The sequence below is a fragment of the Lactuca virosa genome, chromosome 8 (genome assembly GCF_052849685.1).
Source record: "Lactuca virosa cultivar CGN04683 chromosome 8, Lactuca_virosa_CGN04683_v6, whole genome shotgun sequence".
Taxonomy (NCBI): Eukaryota; Viridiplantae; Streptophyta; class Magnoliopsida; order Asterales; family Asteraceae; genus Lactuca; species Lactuca virosa.
Window position 1 is genome coordinate 392,696,792 of NC_136433.1, and position 16,152 is coordinate 392,712,943.

General features: G+C 36.8%; 2 protein-coding genes and 1 non-coding gene across 3 annotated transcripts; 1 reads left to right on the top strand and 2 right to left on the bottom strand.

Annotated features, from left to right (window-relative positions):
- Positions 1-499: 499 nt before the first annotated feature.
- LOC145134863 (uncharacterized) lies at positions 500-2,358 on the top strand. The gene is made up of 3 exons (XM_079069674.1): positions 500-1,161; positions 1,732-1,920; positions 2,002-2,358. Exons 1-3 carry the CDS (start codon positions 635-637, stop codon positions 2,207-2,209), a joined length of 924 nt encoding a protein of 307 aa, XP_078925800.1. The 5' UTR covers positions 500-634; the 3' UTR covers positions 2,210-2,358.
- Positions 1,464-1,535, bottom strand: TRNAH-GUG (transfer RNA histidin (anticodon GUG)). Its single transcript has one exon. It is a non-coding gene; the product is annotated as a tRNA-His (tRNA).
- Positions 2,359-3,499: 1,141 nt separating the features above from the next.
- On the bottom strand, positions 3,500-8,786 carry LOC145134282 (flowering time control protein-related / FCA gamma-like protein). Its single transcript, XM_079069154.1, has 13 exons — positions 8,333-8,786; positions 8,040-8,110; positions 7,280-7,358; positions 7,013-7,095; positions 6,884-6,941; positions 6,653-6,729; positions 5,102-5,168; positions 4,897-4,976; positions 4,756-4,820; positions 4,504-4,576; positions 4,102-4,314; positions 3,894-3,985; positions 3,500-3,796 (listed from the first exon to the last, which is right to left on the bottom strand). The coding sequence occupies exons 1-12, from the start codon at positions 8,583-8,585 to the stop codon at positions 3,923-3,925; spliced, it is 1,182 nt and encodes a 393-aa protein (XP_078925280.1). The 5' UTR covers positions 8,586-8,786; the 3' UTR covers positions 3,500-3,796; positions 3,894-3,922.
- Positions 8,787-16,152: the final 7,366 nt, after the last annotated feature.

Genomic DNA, 16,152 nt, shown 5'->3' on the forward strand with positions numbered 1-16,152 from the left:
GTTATTTAAAATGTAGTATTCTAAAATTTTATAAAATATAAATATTTTTATATAGAAAAAAATTGTTATATGCAAATCATTTATCTATATATAATTCACTTAACAATTAATATTGAAACTACAAGGTTTTTTAGATGTAAAAAATCAAATAAAAAAAGAAAACATAATTTTGAAAAAGAAATAAAGGTGCATCATGTAATACATCTTACCCAAGGAGTCAGAAAGATACAGAAAAAACAAAAAAGAAATATTTGTATCGTATTAAATAAAGATAATAGTATAGGGACCAAAGACGATAGTTTCCATTAAAAGACAAACGAAAATTGACCACGGTGGTCGGTTAGATAGAGCTACAAGTTACCACCCCTTCCCTCTTTCTTATCTATCTGTGAGACAGAGTCATTGGTCGCATTTAATATGGTCACCGGTTCCTCTCTGTCGTCCGTACCATCATTCACCGCCTATTTCCGGTCAACCTTTCACCCCAAGCCTCCTTTAATTCCTCCTTATTACTATACTACTACCACCGAAACCCTTCCCCCTCTTGATTGATATTCCTATTTCCTAGCTAGCTAGATCGAAATTGATTAATTAGCACACAACATTATAAGAGTGAGCAAAGGTCCTGTTACAGATGGAACTAGAAGCCATGGACACCAAAGAGTTGATGATGATGATGATGATGATCAAAATGGAGAATCAGAATAATCCCTATCCTCACATGGATATGGATATTCCTTCTGACCCGTTTTCATCACTACCAGTACTGGATCAGACTGCTTTTGGGTCCGAGCAAAAGACTTCCTTAGGGTTCATGGAGTTATTGCAGGGTGGTTTTCATGATCATAACTATTCATCTCCTTCTTCTTCTTCCATCTTTGACATTAATAATATGATGATGATGATGTACCACCATGACCATCAGCTGCCATCACCACCATCATCATCGTCAGCTCATCCTCATTCGAACCAACATGATCATGATCATTACAAGGAGGAGGATGTAACTGTTGATGAGGTTGCTGGAGAAGAATCATCGATATCGGTGGTGTTAAATGTGCACCCTTCAATTTCATCACCGAATGCTTCTTCCCTCTCCTCACCTCAACCTGCTGCTGCTGCTGCTGCTACTGTTGATCAACTACACAAGCCCCTGAAACAGTAAGTTTATAACTGGTTCTCTAACCTAAGTGTAATCTAGTATCCATCTTTAATAAATAAATAAATAAAGACTATTACAAAAATAGGTTTTCTTAGTAACATTCTACTGTCGTGAGAAATTCGCTGTTCCTGTATTCTTAGATAGTAGGTTTAATTAAACTGTTTATAAAATAATAGTATTTAAGGAAATTGTAAGTATGTAAAGTTATTTGTGAATGAACACTTTAACTATAGTGAAATGAAAAATGGATATTCTCCTTAACAGTATACGTATATAAAAAATAAAAAGACTTGTATATTTATGTGGCTGCTGGGATTCGAGCCCAGGTCTCCACGGCCACAACGTGGAATTCTTACCACTAAACTACAGCCACAAGTTTGTTTAAGGTTTTAATATTCTGAAGAGAAATCAAATGAAATATTTAAAAATGCATGGGAATATATATATATATATATATATATATATATATATATATATATATATATATATATATATGCATGTTGAAGATCGAAGATCATGTATAATACATAGCTAGGATTAATGATTATGTAATACATTACATATTACAGGTGCATGGAATCGAAGAGAACGAAGGTGGATGGAGATGATGAGAGAAAGACATTAAAGAAGAAGAAGAAGAAGAAAGAGAGAGAAGCAAGATTTGCATTCATGACGAGGACTGAGATTGATCATCTGGATGATGGCTACAGATGGCGCAAGTACGGCCAGAAAGCTGTCAAGAACAGCCCTTTCCCGAGGTAGCCAATTGGCCATGCACTACTGCTTTCTTTCTTCATTAGATTCAATCAACATGTATATAAGTTTATAATTAACTGCAGGAGCTACTACAGGTGCACAAGTGCATCCTGTAATGTGAAGAAGAGAGTGGAGAGGTGTATGGGTGATCCCTCCTTCGTTGTTACCACTTACGAAGGTCAACACATCCATCCAAGCCCAAGCCCTTCTGCTGCACCTACTATTAAAATTCCATCCTTTAATCATCATCTCAACAACAGCATCATCATCAATCCCACTACCTATAATTAGCTATACATAGCTCTATATCTTAGCTATGCTCGGCCTGCAGCTACCATATATGCATGAAACTAGACCAATTAAGGAGCAGCTGCAGGTCTTCTTGATCAGGCCGGATATGCTATCCACAAGCAACACTTAATTCATCACTCATTCATCATGCATCTTCGATCGTCTTTCAATTATATATCAAACATCCCAGCATTAATTAATACGTACCTTGTTCCAGTGTATATATAGCTAGCATGGAAGACCTTAGTTTTTACTTTATTAATCCCGGTCTTTTGTAGATAGGAATGGTCTGTGTCAATTATATAAACCTAGCTGCTTGTCCTTTACCAAACGCCAAACAATTTAATTATTGCATTAATATATATGTATTAACATCACTTTTTGTGCTTCACAATTCCGATTCATTTTGGTTAATGCCAGACTGACTAGCTTGGTTACTGAGGCATGCTGGCAGTTTTAATTGTCATATACACTTTTTGTCCAATATAATTATTAAGTCGATCCGGGCACTCTTAATTCTTAAATTATATTCCTGATATTTTCTAACGGTGTACCCTTTTCGATCCGTTTCTTTTAATAAATTTAACTTGTCAAGTATTTTAAATTAAAAAACTATATATACGAGGTTAAACCCACTATCTTGTTCTTACTAAGTTCAACTTAGTTGTAACGACAATATGTTTGCTTTGAGATTACTACTGAACATTTTCATCGAATTTTTAAGTGAACTTTAAATTAATTCATGCGTCTCCAGTGACAAAAATAAAAATAAAAATAAGGATCAATTGTACAGGAGTCTTTCTTTCTACATGATTTTTTATTATTATTATTAATTATTATCATTATTGTATTTTCAGTAGGAGGGATAAGCGTACTGTTTACAAATTGGCCAGGATCATCATAAAGAAAAGAATTAATCACATTCAAACTATTTTTGTTTCTTTAGAACTGTAGTGAAATATTTTTTTTATTTCCCCCGGGCCAAACTATTTCAAGAGAAAAGAAATAAAAAAGTTAAAAAGGCAAATGTGCATTTAATTAGGTATATAAATATATAGTAGGCGTAGGTGATGGTGCAGTAGTCGAGTTACAATTTATGCAAAATTAAGCATGACGTGGAGAAGGTGTCATGAAGCACTAAAAGGTAAAAAGCGCAGAGGGTGACATGTTTTGTACAATCCAATATCCAGTATCTTTTACTTGTGATTTGTTTCCCATTCAAATTCAATTCAATGAATCTCCAAAAAAAATCAAACCCATGCATATATCATGTGCAAACCAAACCAAACATGTTTAAATCATTTTCCTCAAACACACTAAATTAAATTTGTATGGAAACATTACATGCATGTGGCCCCACGATAGTTGTCCACCCTCACCCTCACATGGGAATCATACCACTATATCTATATATGTTAATAAGATTAATAGAGATATTAAACAATTTCACCTGGCTACCAAACATTAATAACATATGCTTTGTCAAACGTGACCCTATCTAGCTCCTAGCTGATGGATTGGTTAGCATTCCCCATGGTATTGGTATTGGTATGACATGAAAAGAGAAGATGACATAAATATATAAACCTGAAAAGCAGATGTCAAGTGTTACTGTTAGACAACACAATTAACAAGATCTGAATAGGCTGTGTGTGAGATGAGACGAGATTGTTTTAGTTAAGACCTCGATAGGTATGCTGCTGACATGGAGGATTAATAATGGCACTTGTCAAGAAGTTGTTGCTTGTAATAGCTGTATTCCTCTGGTTTCTCCCACTGACAGGACACCGAGAGAGAGTTAGTTGTATTATATATATATATATATATATATATATATATATATATATATATATATATATATATAAAAGCTGCAAAAGTATAAAAAGTGTTACCAGGCTTTCACATGTTTCAGAGTTATAATAGTATGCATTGCCATCAGGACATATATGCTCACTCCAATCACAATCAGCATCAGCATCAGCATCAGCATCAGCCAGATCTACTGCCAACTCACTACTTGTAGTGGGGCCAGGGCCAGGCACACAAGTAGTAGAGCTGGAAACCGATGGAGGCTCGCTTCCGTTTCCGTTTCCAGTATGTGAATACTACACACACTCACCGATACAAACAATAAACCAACTCTTTTAATTAAGCTTCCCTTTCCCATTACCACTAGTCTAGACAAAATATTCTTCACAAACACAACAGATAAAGCTAAAGCTAAAGATGATTTCCAAAATCTATGCATGTATGGGACACGAGATGAGATATGTAGGAAGAGAGAGAGGGCTAACCATATCCATATGTGAAGTATTATTAGGTAGTAGTGAGGTTTGACCCACTGGATCATTCATGTAAGGTGCACATCTGCAGCAACACACAACGCCAAAACAGTTAGATAAATAGATGCAAATATTAATATTAATATTGAGGATCAGTGAGTGGCTAAAAAAGAACAGACCAAGGAAAGAAGTACATGATCTCTTCTCTTCTTTACACATAACAAAAACTGTGCTAACTAGAAAGATTGGATAAAAGTAAACTACCTGTTTTCCCAAGTTTTTGGCTTCTTTGGGTCTGCAAACCGGACAACCAAGGGCTGATCACAACCCTAAACCAAGATCATTATTCATTAATTGCAAGTAGAAATAGGGAGGGAGCTAAAATCATTATGTAGTCATACATACTTTCATCACATAGTTTCCGTGCAGACCATTAATTGAAGCAACAGCCATATCTTTGTGAGTGAATGTGATGAATCCCATGCCTTAGTTTAAACCATCAACATGTATAATAATAATTAATACAAAACATTTATAAACCTGTCTGCAGAAAGAATTGACATATGATTGATTACACATCACATTATAATGTTTCATGCAAATGACTAACCACGGTTCTGCTTCTGTTCATCACGCAGTAGGAACACCTCTTCAACACACCCATAAGGGGAAAATATCTGAAAATGAATGTTTTTTTTTTCAAATCAGAAGCATATAAAAGACTCTTACATAAATAAAAGGTTTACATTCTTGAGAAAAAAAAAAATACATAGTGGTATCAACGGAAAGATGAGTTCTTTAATGACATGTAGCACGTATCAGGCCCATGATAGAAAGAAAGAAAAAAAATGTAACTCATCCAAATCTTCGGATGTAACAAAATGGTATGAACTTGAACAACAATCCAGTAACAAGAGGGAAAATAATACTCAAATATGAATTCTCACACCCAAAATACTTAAAAATCCAGAGGATTACAATGCAAAAAAGAAAATGTTAGTATTCGAGAGACTAACCTCTCCCAAAGGCATCAGATCACAAAAAGATACCAACGCCTTATTCTCACCACTATCTATAGACCAAATCCCAACATAGATAAAATGGAAAATACCCAAAATGCCCTTCCACTAAAAGATGTTTCTACTTGTTTGTAGAGTAAGTGAAGGTACCCCTAAAGAGGCAGCTTGTCCTCAAGTTGGAAGGAGGATGACGCAAGTGTGGCAGCAACTGAGAACAACAAGGTTGGACTCCAATGTCTCTTCTCTTTTGAGCTGAGAGACATGGAACCGAACAGCGGGGTATGAAAGTGGGCAAAAGATACATTGAAAGAAATTAATGTCTTTCCATGGTCTTCATTTTCTGTTAATTGAATTTCAGGTCATCCAAGATAGCAGCTAATAGGGTGGAAAGTGGAAACCATAGTTATGATCAAACACAAGGCTTTAAAGGGAGTCCATTTACAAATACTCAACCATTGAGACCAAGTCTTTTTCTTTCCTTGTTAGAAACAATGGACCGTCTTATTCATTTGTCTGTTGAGGATTGAGGACACTCATAAAAACCTTGTCTTGGGAAGTGAAAGCCAGTGGAGCTATATCATAAAATAGATATAAGAGAGGTGGTCAGGCGTAAAGGCTTGGGTTAACTTTGTTGGTGTGACTAGCCTTCGTTGACCCACCTATTTGGTTGACCTCTTTTCTTATTTATGCGATAAAGGATGTGACTAGGAGTATTATTGTCATTTCCTAGTTAGGTCGGTGCTAATCCTAGTATAAATAAGAGGTCATTACAAGTTAGTTAGCTAGCTATTCTTTTGTTCAGTTAGAACTCAGTTCTTAGGAGAGGAGAGACTGTGCTCGCAAAAGGCACTTGAAACATTTGATTCTAGTTCAATCATTCAATCCTATCTCAAATACCTAGACTACAACACATACTATACATATGATAGTACCCAAATTCAAGTAAACTTTTTTGAAGGAGTCTACAAACATACAAGATTATCTGATGACCAAACAGAGGTGCTCAAATACACAGTCTTATTCTATAATTATACGGCATCCAAGTGGCAAGATAATCAAACTTGTACACTAAAATGTGGTGCAACAAAAGGGACATGAAACATCTCCAGATAAGCAAGTAAAAGTTTTAGAGTGGAGCATACTTCTGCAATTTCCCCTTCGGATGCATGCTTGTTCAGGAAACCAACAAACACTTTGCATTCATTCGTCCTGAAGCACCCTATCACATCACACAACACAGAGGCATAGGCATAGGCATAGAGAGAGATGACGAGATAGGTTGACACCTTGGTCAATTAAAATCTTTGCAAATATTTCGAGAAAAAATAAAAGAATTAGAAAGGGGATGCAACTACGCAATAAGATGGAGTTACCTAGATGTTCGTGTTTCTTTGAGCTTGAGGCATATTTAACTTCAATGGGACGCATTCCCTGGAATAACAAGATTCATAGCTACAATCAGACAAAAGGTTTAACCATCATCTCCAGTGTATTAAACTTACCCCAGGAAAACTATGTTGATTATGTAATGCTCGTATAGCTTGGGCAGCATCCTCTGTCTTTGCATATTTCACAAAACAACATTCTGGAGATACAGGTTGCTGATGTTAATTTATAAACTCATTACATGATTTTCAGTTTTTATACACCGAATCAAGAAAATATCTAATTAACGCCTTTTACTTTGTCCTAGCACAACCAGTAACTTTTTGTGTGAACCAGAGATTATTTATCAAAATATATTGCTCATGGTGACTATTCTACTTTACCTTGCTCTTGTACGCTTTTTAGTTGCTTGAAAAGAACGACCTCAATGATGTTTCCATGTTTACCAAATAAGGAACGGATCTGATAAGATAAAGGAAAACTATGATGATGAAAGCAATATAGTTCTTATTACATGGTAGAGACTGATGATATGATTTTGATCAATGATGATTGCATACCAAAAAAAAATGATTTTCATGATCATAGATGCGAAAGAAGTTACACTTAAAGGCATAACAAACAAAAATCATGCACCAAAGACCATCAAACTCAGTTGATAATATTCTCTATCATATGAATTATAAAGCATGCCAGTCCAGTCTTCCCTTGTGAACTATGTCTGATCATTTCCAGTTTAGAACAGAAAAGGTTGTCATTTTTATGAGAAGCATATTGCTCTGTTCTAAAAAGATGGTGAACTTCATTAAGCTGACGCAAGATACATGAAAATGGGTGTAGTTGAGATGCAATTATTGGCTCCTAAAATGAATGGATGCTCCATTGTCACTTGTAGGTCGCTAAGATATCATCAAAAAGGTCTTACTACATGACAGCATGGAAGGGAAAGTATAGGTAATCAGGGGAAGGACATAAATTTGGTTTAACTTCAAAAGTATTATGTAAAGTAGAAATTTGAAGATTTATACAAAGGGGGCTTAACCTTTGGTGATGTTTGTAATTTCTAATTAGAATAATATGTCATGTATGCAACCATCATCAAATTGGGGGATGGGAATCTGATGTTAGATGTAAACAACTTACATCTTGTTCAGTGACTTCTCTTGGGACCCCTTTAACATAAAGCTTCGCATAATTTCCATCATTGTTGTATCCTGAGACAATAAAACTCCTTCAGCAAGTCTTCGATCTCCAGTACTTGTTATAAAGTTTGGTGCGGCTTGGAAAATAAATAAATAAATAAAAATCCATATCATATCTGAAGGTAAGAAGCTATCAATTCCAGGGGGAAATAGTTTATAGCTGTTGTTTCGGAAATGTTTATAAAATCTATGGATGTATTTGTTGCTTTGAATTGCAAAAGTAAGGTAACAAACCAGGAGGTCCGTGAGCAGAGTGAGAGAATTGTCGCTTTCGTCCAGCAAATGCAGTTCCAATGGCGTATCCAAATGAGTCGTTTGGTTCGTTACCGACATCTTGATGGTGGTTTTGGTATCTACGGTGGTGATCGAAGTGGCCGTCGTTAGAGAATCCGCTACCATGGTTAAAGTTACCGCCGTCGTGGTAGGAAGGTGGAGGGACAGAGTTGTCGTAGGACCAAGAGGAACGGTATTCTCTGTGTTGATCCATGCTGTTGGAAGTGGGGATAAAACCCTAACGACGAATCACTGATCAGTCATGGACTCGTGTTTCTTTCTTTCCTTGTTTCTGGTTTTGTTTTCCTTTCTCTTTCTCAGTTTCTCTTGCAACAATCACTGCGACGAATTTGATCCATTGCAATCTACCAATTAGGTAACTATAATTAGGTAACTATTCTATCAAGCTTCTAGCCCCAGTATCGGTTTTTGCCATTTTCTTTTAACGTTGAGGGTTCAAGTCCCATTGGACATAGGGTGGATTTAAGGTGTAGTTTAGGAATAGGTTGAATGTTGGATATGTCGTTTCAAAAAGAAAAAAGGTAACTATTACTTTCTAATATTAATCCACTTAGGGTGTTTGGCTAAGCTTATTAAAACAACTTATTAGTTTATTAGTGGTTCCACACCATTATAAGTGTTTGGATGAAAAATAATTTATTCCGGTGGGGAACCTCTAATAAGTCATTTTTTCATAAGTTACATCACACTTACTTATTAGCTTATAAGTTAATAAGCTAATAAGCAATAAGTTTTTTTGCCAAACACCCCCTTAGCGATAACTTTTTCTTTTATCACAATCCAAATGATACAATAGCTGAATTGCCCAAAAGTTTTATTCTATATATACCCTAATTGTATGGTGTATTTTTTATGTGAGCGAATGAATGTGTTTGATTTTTTATGTGAGTAGTAAAGCACATATAATAACACTTTAGCCCAAAAAATACATGATTGTTTGCTTGTTCACTGCCAGCTAGATGTTATTTTTCGAACAATAGTGGAATTAAAAACACACTAGACTAGCAAGAAACTAGCTGGAAAAACCAAAAAATTTATACAAGAACATTAAGAAAAAACAATGTTAGGGTCTTAGAGCCAACCGACCCAACTTATAAATTTCAATTTACTCCTATAATTAACCCAAAAAATGATAAGGTAAAAATGTTGTCGAAAAGACCCGTCAATCTCCGCTTCTTACCCGAAAACAAGAAATTGTTTCTACAACTCCAAATTACCCACCACATTGTCATGAAAACCACATCTAAACAATTTTTAAGGGACTTTTGTAACTTATAATTGTGTAGACAACTTCTGCATCTCGGGATGAGCCAACCGATATGATGTCTTGGTTATCGGAGCCGCACCAGGAACGAGGTCAATCCGGAACTCCACATGTCTCTCTGGAGGTATCCCAGGCAACTCCTCTGGGAACAGATCTAGGTACTCTCGCACCACTGGCACATCGCTCACAGTCGCCTTGTGTAACACTAGTCAAAATAGGTCAATAACAATCACATGTGATTATACCAATCATGTAATGTGATTTTGTTAAACTAGTAATGTGACAAACTTACTATGTAATTCGTGATAAATTCTAATACAAGTATGAACTTTTATGATACAACTCAAATTATACGTCCATACGATTCCAAAAATATAGAGAACGTCTAAATCTGACTTCGCGTGAAGAAGTTATGATAAACCGAACACTATAAATCTCTATAATAAGAGGAATTTAAAATAGACTTATAATTAGCTATTGGAGTCTAAAAGAGAGTTGTAGTACTGGTAAATACCTACGCGTGGATATAAAGAACGTCAAAAACGGAGTTCGTATGCAAAAGTTACGACCTTCCGAAGATATAGCTGTCAGAAACCCTAATTTGACTGAACTCACGACGTGAGCATAAAAACTCACGACGTGAGGAGTCAACAAACACTAATCGGAGCTAGAAAACACGCGTTAAGGCTACGGGATTACTCATGGAAGTTCACGATGTGAACCTATCATGTTCACGACGTGAATGGACCCAGAACACCCTATAAATAGCAAGTTCGGCTCATTCAATCCTTACACCATTTCTTTTCTCTCTCTCTCTCTCGTTTCCGAAGGCCATTTTCCTTCCCGAGCCTGACAACGATGAGCCTCTGACCGTTTAGATTCTATAGATCACGCTACTAGGGTGAGTTTCACGGCCCCACTTTTTAGTATTTTCGGGGGAAAACGCATGCTAAATATTGTATATACGTTAATATTATGTCTATATGATAGTATATGTCACAACTAGGAATTCTGATACGCTGTAAACACTTAACAAAGAGTGACATTGTAGTTAAAACTTGAAAACATGTATTGTGATTAAATCAATGACAACAAAATTCCTATACAAGCATTCAAATAGTCAACAAAGATTGGAAATCCTAAAAATCCCGATTTAAGTTCATTTTTGGATTAGGATTTTCTTAATGGGCCTAATGGGCCAATTGATGAGTTTTAGGTAAAACAAATAAACCAGAAAACAATTCCTAAGTTCACATGCAACCTACTTTGGATCTATGTTTTAACTATTGAACATACAACTTTGAATTGCAAAATAAGAACCCTAGAGGAGAGAGGCTAATTTCGAAATTAACAAAACTAGGGTTTAGGGTTTACATACCTTTCAATTGTTATAGCAAACAATTGATAATCCTCTTGATCTTGATCTTGATCTTCTTGGAAGCTTAGCACCACAAATGTAATGCCTCTAATGGAATCACACCCAAGAACTAGCAAGAATGAAACTTGGAGGAGAGAGGATGGAGAGAGTATGCAATTTTGGCCTTAGGGTTTCTTCCAAAGAAATCAGTACCCAAAATGTGAGCCAGGAGGCTCCTTAAATAGTTGAGGGAACTAGGGTTTAGGGAAAACCCTAGTTATCCTTTGCTTAGGGCCTAAGCAAGACCCAAGGCCTTATCTTGGACCCCTTGGACGAATTCTCTAGGGTTTCCCCTAGGGTTTTCGTCCACCCCCTTCCAAGGGAGTTATGGATCCTTCCATTCAACTATCAGTAAATTGCAAACTAGTCCCTGCACTTTATAATTAATTCTTTTAACCCCAAAATCAATTCTGATTAATTTCTGGCTAACAATTAATTAAACATAATGATTTCTAATTAATATATTAATCCATTAACATATTAATAAATCAATTATATATATTAATTTATTAATCTTATAAATTAATATCTCTCCTTTCATAATTTCCTTGTCCAGTTGCTAGGTTGAGGGCAACCCAAAAGGACTGTGCTGCTATCAATTCAAGTACATACCAATTATAGTTATGGGCTTAGACACCTAATCCAACAGTCTCCCACTTGGATAAGTCTGTAACTATAATTGCTAGTATGCCTTCTAAATTTGACCAGCAAATTGTAGCTTCCAAAAAGCTGCTGCCGAACTCTGACCCAGTCAGTTACGTGTCCTAAGATAAGTGATCATATAACCCTTCGTTCTGCTTGATATCCCCAGACAAAAGACATGGAATGTAATCAATCTGTTTGTCCAGAATCTATGTTTCCCGATTCCTGATTTGTGATGATGTAGGACTTCTAATCGAACACATCAATTTAGTCCTGGCTGGGCCCAGCACATAAGTCAACACCAAATCATCGAGGGGCCCACAGATATCGCTTTTCCTGTTAGGGCAAAAGGAACGAATAAACGTTGACTCATATGCCTGTATCTTTTACTCATCAAATTATGATTTCTAATTAATATATTAATCCATTAACATATTAATAAATCAATTATATATATTAATTTATTAATCTTATAAATTAATATCTCTCCTTTCATAATTTCCTTGTCCAGTTGCTAGGTTGAGGGCAACCCAAAAGGACTGTGCTGCTATCAATTCAAGTACATACCAATTATAGTTATGGGCTTAGACACCTAATCCAACAGTCTCCCACTTGGATAAGTCTGTAACTATAATTGCTAGTATGCCTTCTAAATTTGACCAGCAAATTGTAGCTTCCAAAAAGCTGCTGCCGAACTCTGACCCAGTCAGTTACGTGTCCTAAGATAAGTGATCATATAACCCTTCGTTCTGCTTGATATCCCCAGACAAAAGACATGGAATGTAATCAATCTGTTTGTCCAGAATCTATGTTTCCCGATTCCTGATTTGTGATGATGTAGGACTTCTAATCGAACACATCAATTTAGTCCTGGCTGGGCCCAGCACATAAGTCAACACCAAATCATCGAGGGGCCCACAGATATCGCTTTTCCTGTTAGGGCAAAAGGAACGAATAAACGTTGACTCATATGCTTGTATCTTTTACTCATCAAATTATGCATGACAATACGTTTTATAACACCAAGTTACTGATGCGTTTTCGTATCACCAATGTATGACCGACTTGTAAATCACAACTCATATATCTTCGTTTCAAGATTACAAGATATTATCGTCTCAGTATTACTCGTGATGAATTCCATGAAGTAATACTCTGAGCGAGGGTTTATCCAATACTCAAATCTTAATTTCTGAGTACTCATGAACGTTGCAACAATTCTATTGCCATGTCTATCCTTAGACAATCTGCAATCCAATTCATGACAGTCTTAATTCACTACTTACTTCCAAGAGTACGAGTGACTGTGGAGTTTGAATAATCTCATTATTCAGGAAGTAAAACATGCAAAAATGAAACACAATAATAAACAATTGACAAAAGGTAGTAGCCAAACTTATAAATAATACTTTATTATTTAATCACCAAAAGTCAATTACATTTACTTTGTTACAAGTTTCAAAAACTAATCTAACTACTAAAACTAATATCATCTTTCAGTCCTATGCTCCGAGCATGCTGAATATGCTTAGCCCTACTCAGACCCTTTGTGAGAGGATATGCTGGGTTATCTTCAGATGACACCCTCTTTACTATAAGATGGCCTTCTTCTACTCTATGTCTGATGAAATGGTACTTTCTGTCGATATGTCTGGTCTTACCATGATCTCTCGGTTCCTTTGTCAAGGCAACCGCTCCTTCATTATCGCAGAACAGTTCCATAGGCTCCTGGATGGTTGGAACAACTCCGAGATCTCCGATGAAGTTCCTCAACCAAGCTGCTTCTTTCGACGCTTCACTTGCTGCTATGTACTCTGATTCACAAGTAGAATCAGCCACCGTATCTTGCTTGGAACTTTTCCAAGTAACTGCTCCTCCATTCAGTAAAAATACCCAGCCTGATTGAGAACGGAAGTTATCTCTATCCGTCTGAAAGCTGGCATCACTGTAACCATCTACTCTCAAAGTATCACTGCCACCAAGCACAAGAACCCAGTCCTTTGTCCTTCGCAAATACTTGAGTATATTCTTAACTGCTATCCAATGAGCTCTACCTGGGTTTCCCTGATAGCGACTGACCATGCTCAAAGCAAATGCCACATCAGGGCGAGTACATGTCATAGCGTACATGATCGATCCGACAGCGGAAGCATAAGGTACACGACTCATGTCATCTATTTCAACATCTGTACTCGGGCATTGAGTCTTACTCAATTTGGTATTGCTCTAGATAGGTAGCTCTCCCTTCTTGGAATTTTCCATACTAAACCTCTTTAGTACCTTATCCAAGTATGTGCTCCGACTAAGTCCAATTAGTCTCTTCTTTCTATCTCTCAATATTCTAATCCCAAGAATATAGGCAGCTTCTCCAAGGTCTTTCATGGCAAAACACTTTCCAAGCCAAGACTTAACTTCTTTCAAGGTTGGAACGTCGTTACCAATGAGTAATATGTCATCGACATATAACACCAGAAAAGTTACTATACTCCCACTAGCCTTGATATACACACAAAACTCATCTTCACTTCTAGAGAAACCAAACTCTTTGACTTTCTCATGGAAGCAAAGATTCCAACTGCGAGATGCTTGTTTCAATCCATAAATGGATTTCTCAAGCTTGCACACTCTATTGGGGAACTTTGCATCAACAAAACCCTCTGGCTGACTCATGTAAACATCTTCAGCCAACTTCCCATTAAGGAAAGCAGTTTTGACATCCATCTGCCAGATTTCATAATCATGAAAGGCAGCTATGGCGAGCAATATCCTAATAGATTTAATCTTAGCCACTGGCGAGAAGGTCTCATCATAGTCAACCCCTGGGGTTTGAGTGAAACCTTTTGCAACCAGTCGAGCCTTGAATGTGTGCACATTTCCATCCATGTCTGTCTTCTTCTTGAAGATCCATTTGCACCCAACTGTCTTACGACCTGGTGCACTATCAACCAAATTCCAAACTTGGTTGTCATACATGGACTTAATCTCGATGTCCATTGCCTCTTTCCACTTGGAAGCCTCTGGGCCTGCCATTGCTTCCTTATAAGTGACTGGTTCATCTAAGTTTACCAGTGTTCTGTCACTTATGAATGTGTCACCATCTGAAGTAATATGAAAACCATACAACTCAGGTGGCACACTCACCCTAGTGGATCTTCTAAGAGGTAATGAGTTATCAATTGGTTCAACAGGAATTGTTTCCTCTGATTGAGTGCTAGTGTCATCTAAGGTTCCTTCATTGGCTGACTCTTGAATTTCTTCAAGGTCAATAGTGCTCCCACTGTCCTCTTTGAATATGAGCTCTCTTTCAAGAAAGACTCCTCTTCGTGCTACAAAGACCACGTTCTCACTAGGCCTGTAGAACAAATATCCAAAAGACTGCTTTGGGTAACCAATGAAAACACATTTCTCACTTCTAGCTGCTAGCTTGTCGTGAGTCTCTCGTCTTACGAAAGCTTCACAACCCCAGACTTTAATATGTGCTAACGAGGGAACTTTCCCTGTCCACATTTCGTGAGGTGTTTTGGCAACCTTCTTTGTAGGGACAAGATTGAGGATGTGGGCGGCTGTCTCTAAGGCATACCCCCAGAAGTGAATAGGAAGCGAAGCCCGACTCATCATAGAACGAACCATGTCTAACAAGGTTCGATTGCGCCTCTCAGCTACACCATTTAACTGTGGTGTCCTAGGAGGAGTCAATTGTGAGACTATCCCACATTCTTTCAGATAGTCGTTAAACTCGATACTAAGATACTCCCCGCCTCTATCGGATCTAAGTATCTTTATCTTTCTGCCCAATTGATTTTCGACTTCATGCTTAAACTCTTTGAACTTTTCAAAAGTTTCTGACTTATGCTTGATCAAGTAGATATATCCATATCTGCTATAATCGTTAGTGAAAGTCAAATGGAATCGATTAGCATCTCGTGTAGTTGATCTGAAGGGCCCACACACATCCGTGTGTCTGAGATCCAACAGACCTTCACCTCTTTCACAAGACCCTGTGAATGGTGATTTTGTCATCTTTCCCAAAAGACAAGATTCACACATATCATTTGATTTTAGGTCAAATGATTCCAACACTCCATCCTTTTGGAGTTGGGCTATGTGTTTCTTGTTGATGTGTCCAAGATGACAATGCCACAAGCATGCCTTGTCTACACTATTAGACAAGTCAATATTAAGTACACTATTTCCTAGGCTATCAACACAAGTCACTGTTTCATACACACCATTACAAGGCAAAGCTTCAAACATAAGAACACCATTCTTATAAACAGAAATTGAACCATTCAAATCATTAAAAGAATATGTAAAACCTTGTCTGAACAATGCATGAAATGAAATAATGTTTCTCGTCATCTCAGACGAATAGCAACAATTTATTAAATCTAATCTAACATCATTACTAAGCAGAATCTGATAAACTCCGATCTTGGT

What these genes read in the sequence shown, in the direction of transcription:
- LOC145134863 (XM_079069674.1), top strand. Translation starts at nt 635, where the DNA reads ATGGAACTAGAAGCCATGGACACCAAAGAGTTGATGATGATGATGATG. An exon ending in CTACACAAGCCCCTGAAACA is followed by an intron (nt 1,162 to 1,731) that starts GTAAGTTTATAA and finishes TACATATTACAG; the next exon opens with GTGCATGGAATCGAAGAGAA. An exon ending in AAGAACAGCCCTTTCCCGAG is followed by an intron (nt 1,921 to 2,001) that starts GTAGCCAATTGG and finishes AATTAACTGCAG; the next exon opens with GAGCTACTACAGGTGCACAA.
- LOC145134282 (XM_079069154.1), bottom strand. Translation starts at nt 8,585, where the DNA reads ATGGATCAACACAGAGAATACCGTTCCTCTTGGTCCTACGACAACTCT. An exon ending in AAAAAGCGTACAAGAGCAAG is followed by an intron (nt 7,096 to 7,279) that starts GTAAAGTAGAAT and finishes CTGTATCTCCAG; the next exon opens with AATGTTGTTTTGTGAAATAT. An exon ending in CCGAAGGGGAAATTGCAGAA is followed by an intron (nt 5,169 to 6,652) that starts GTATGCTCCACT and finishes ATTCATTTTCAG; the next exon opens with ATATTTTCCCCTTATGGGTG.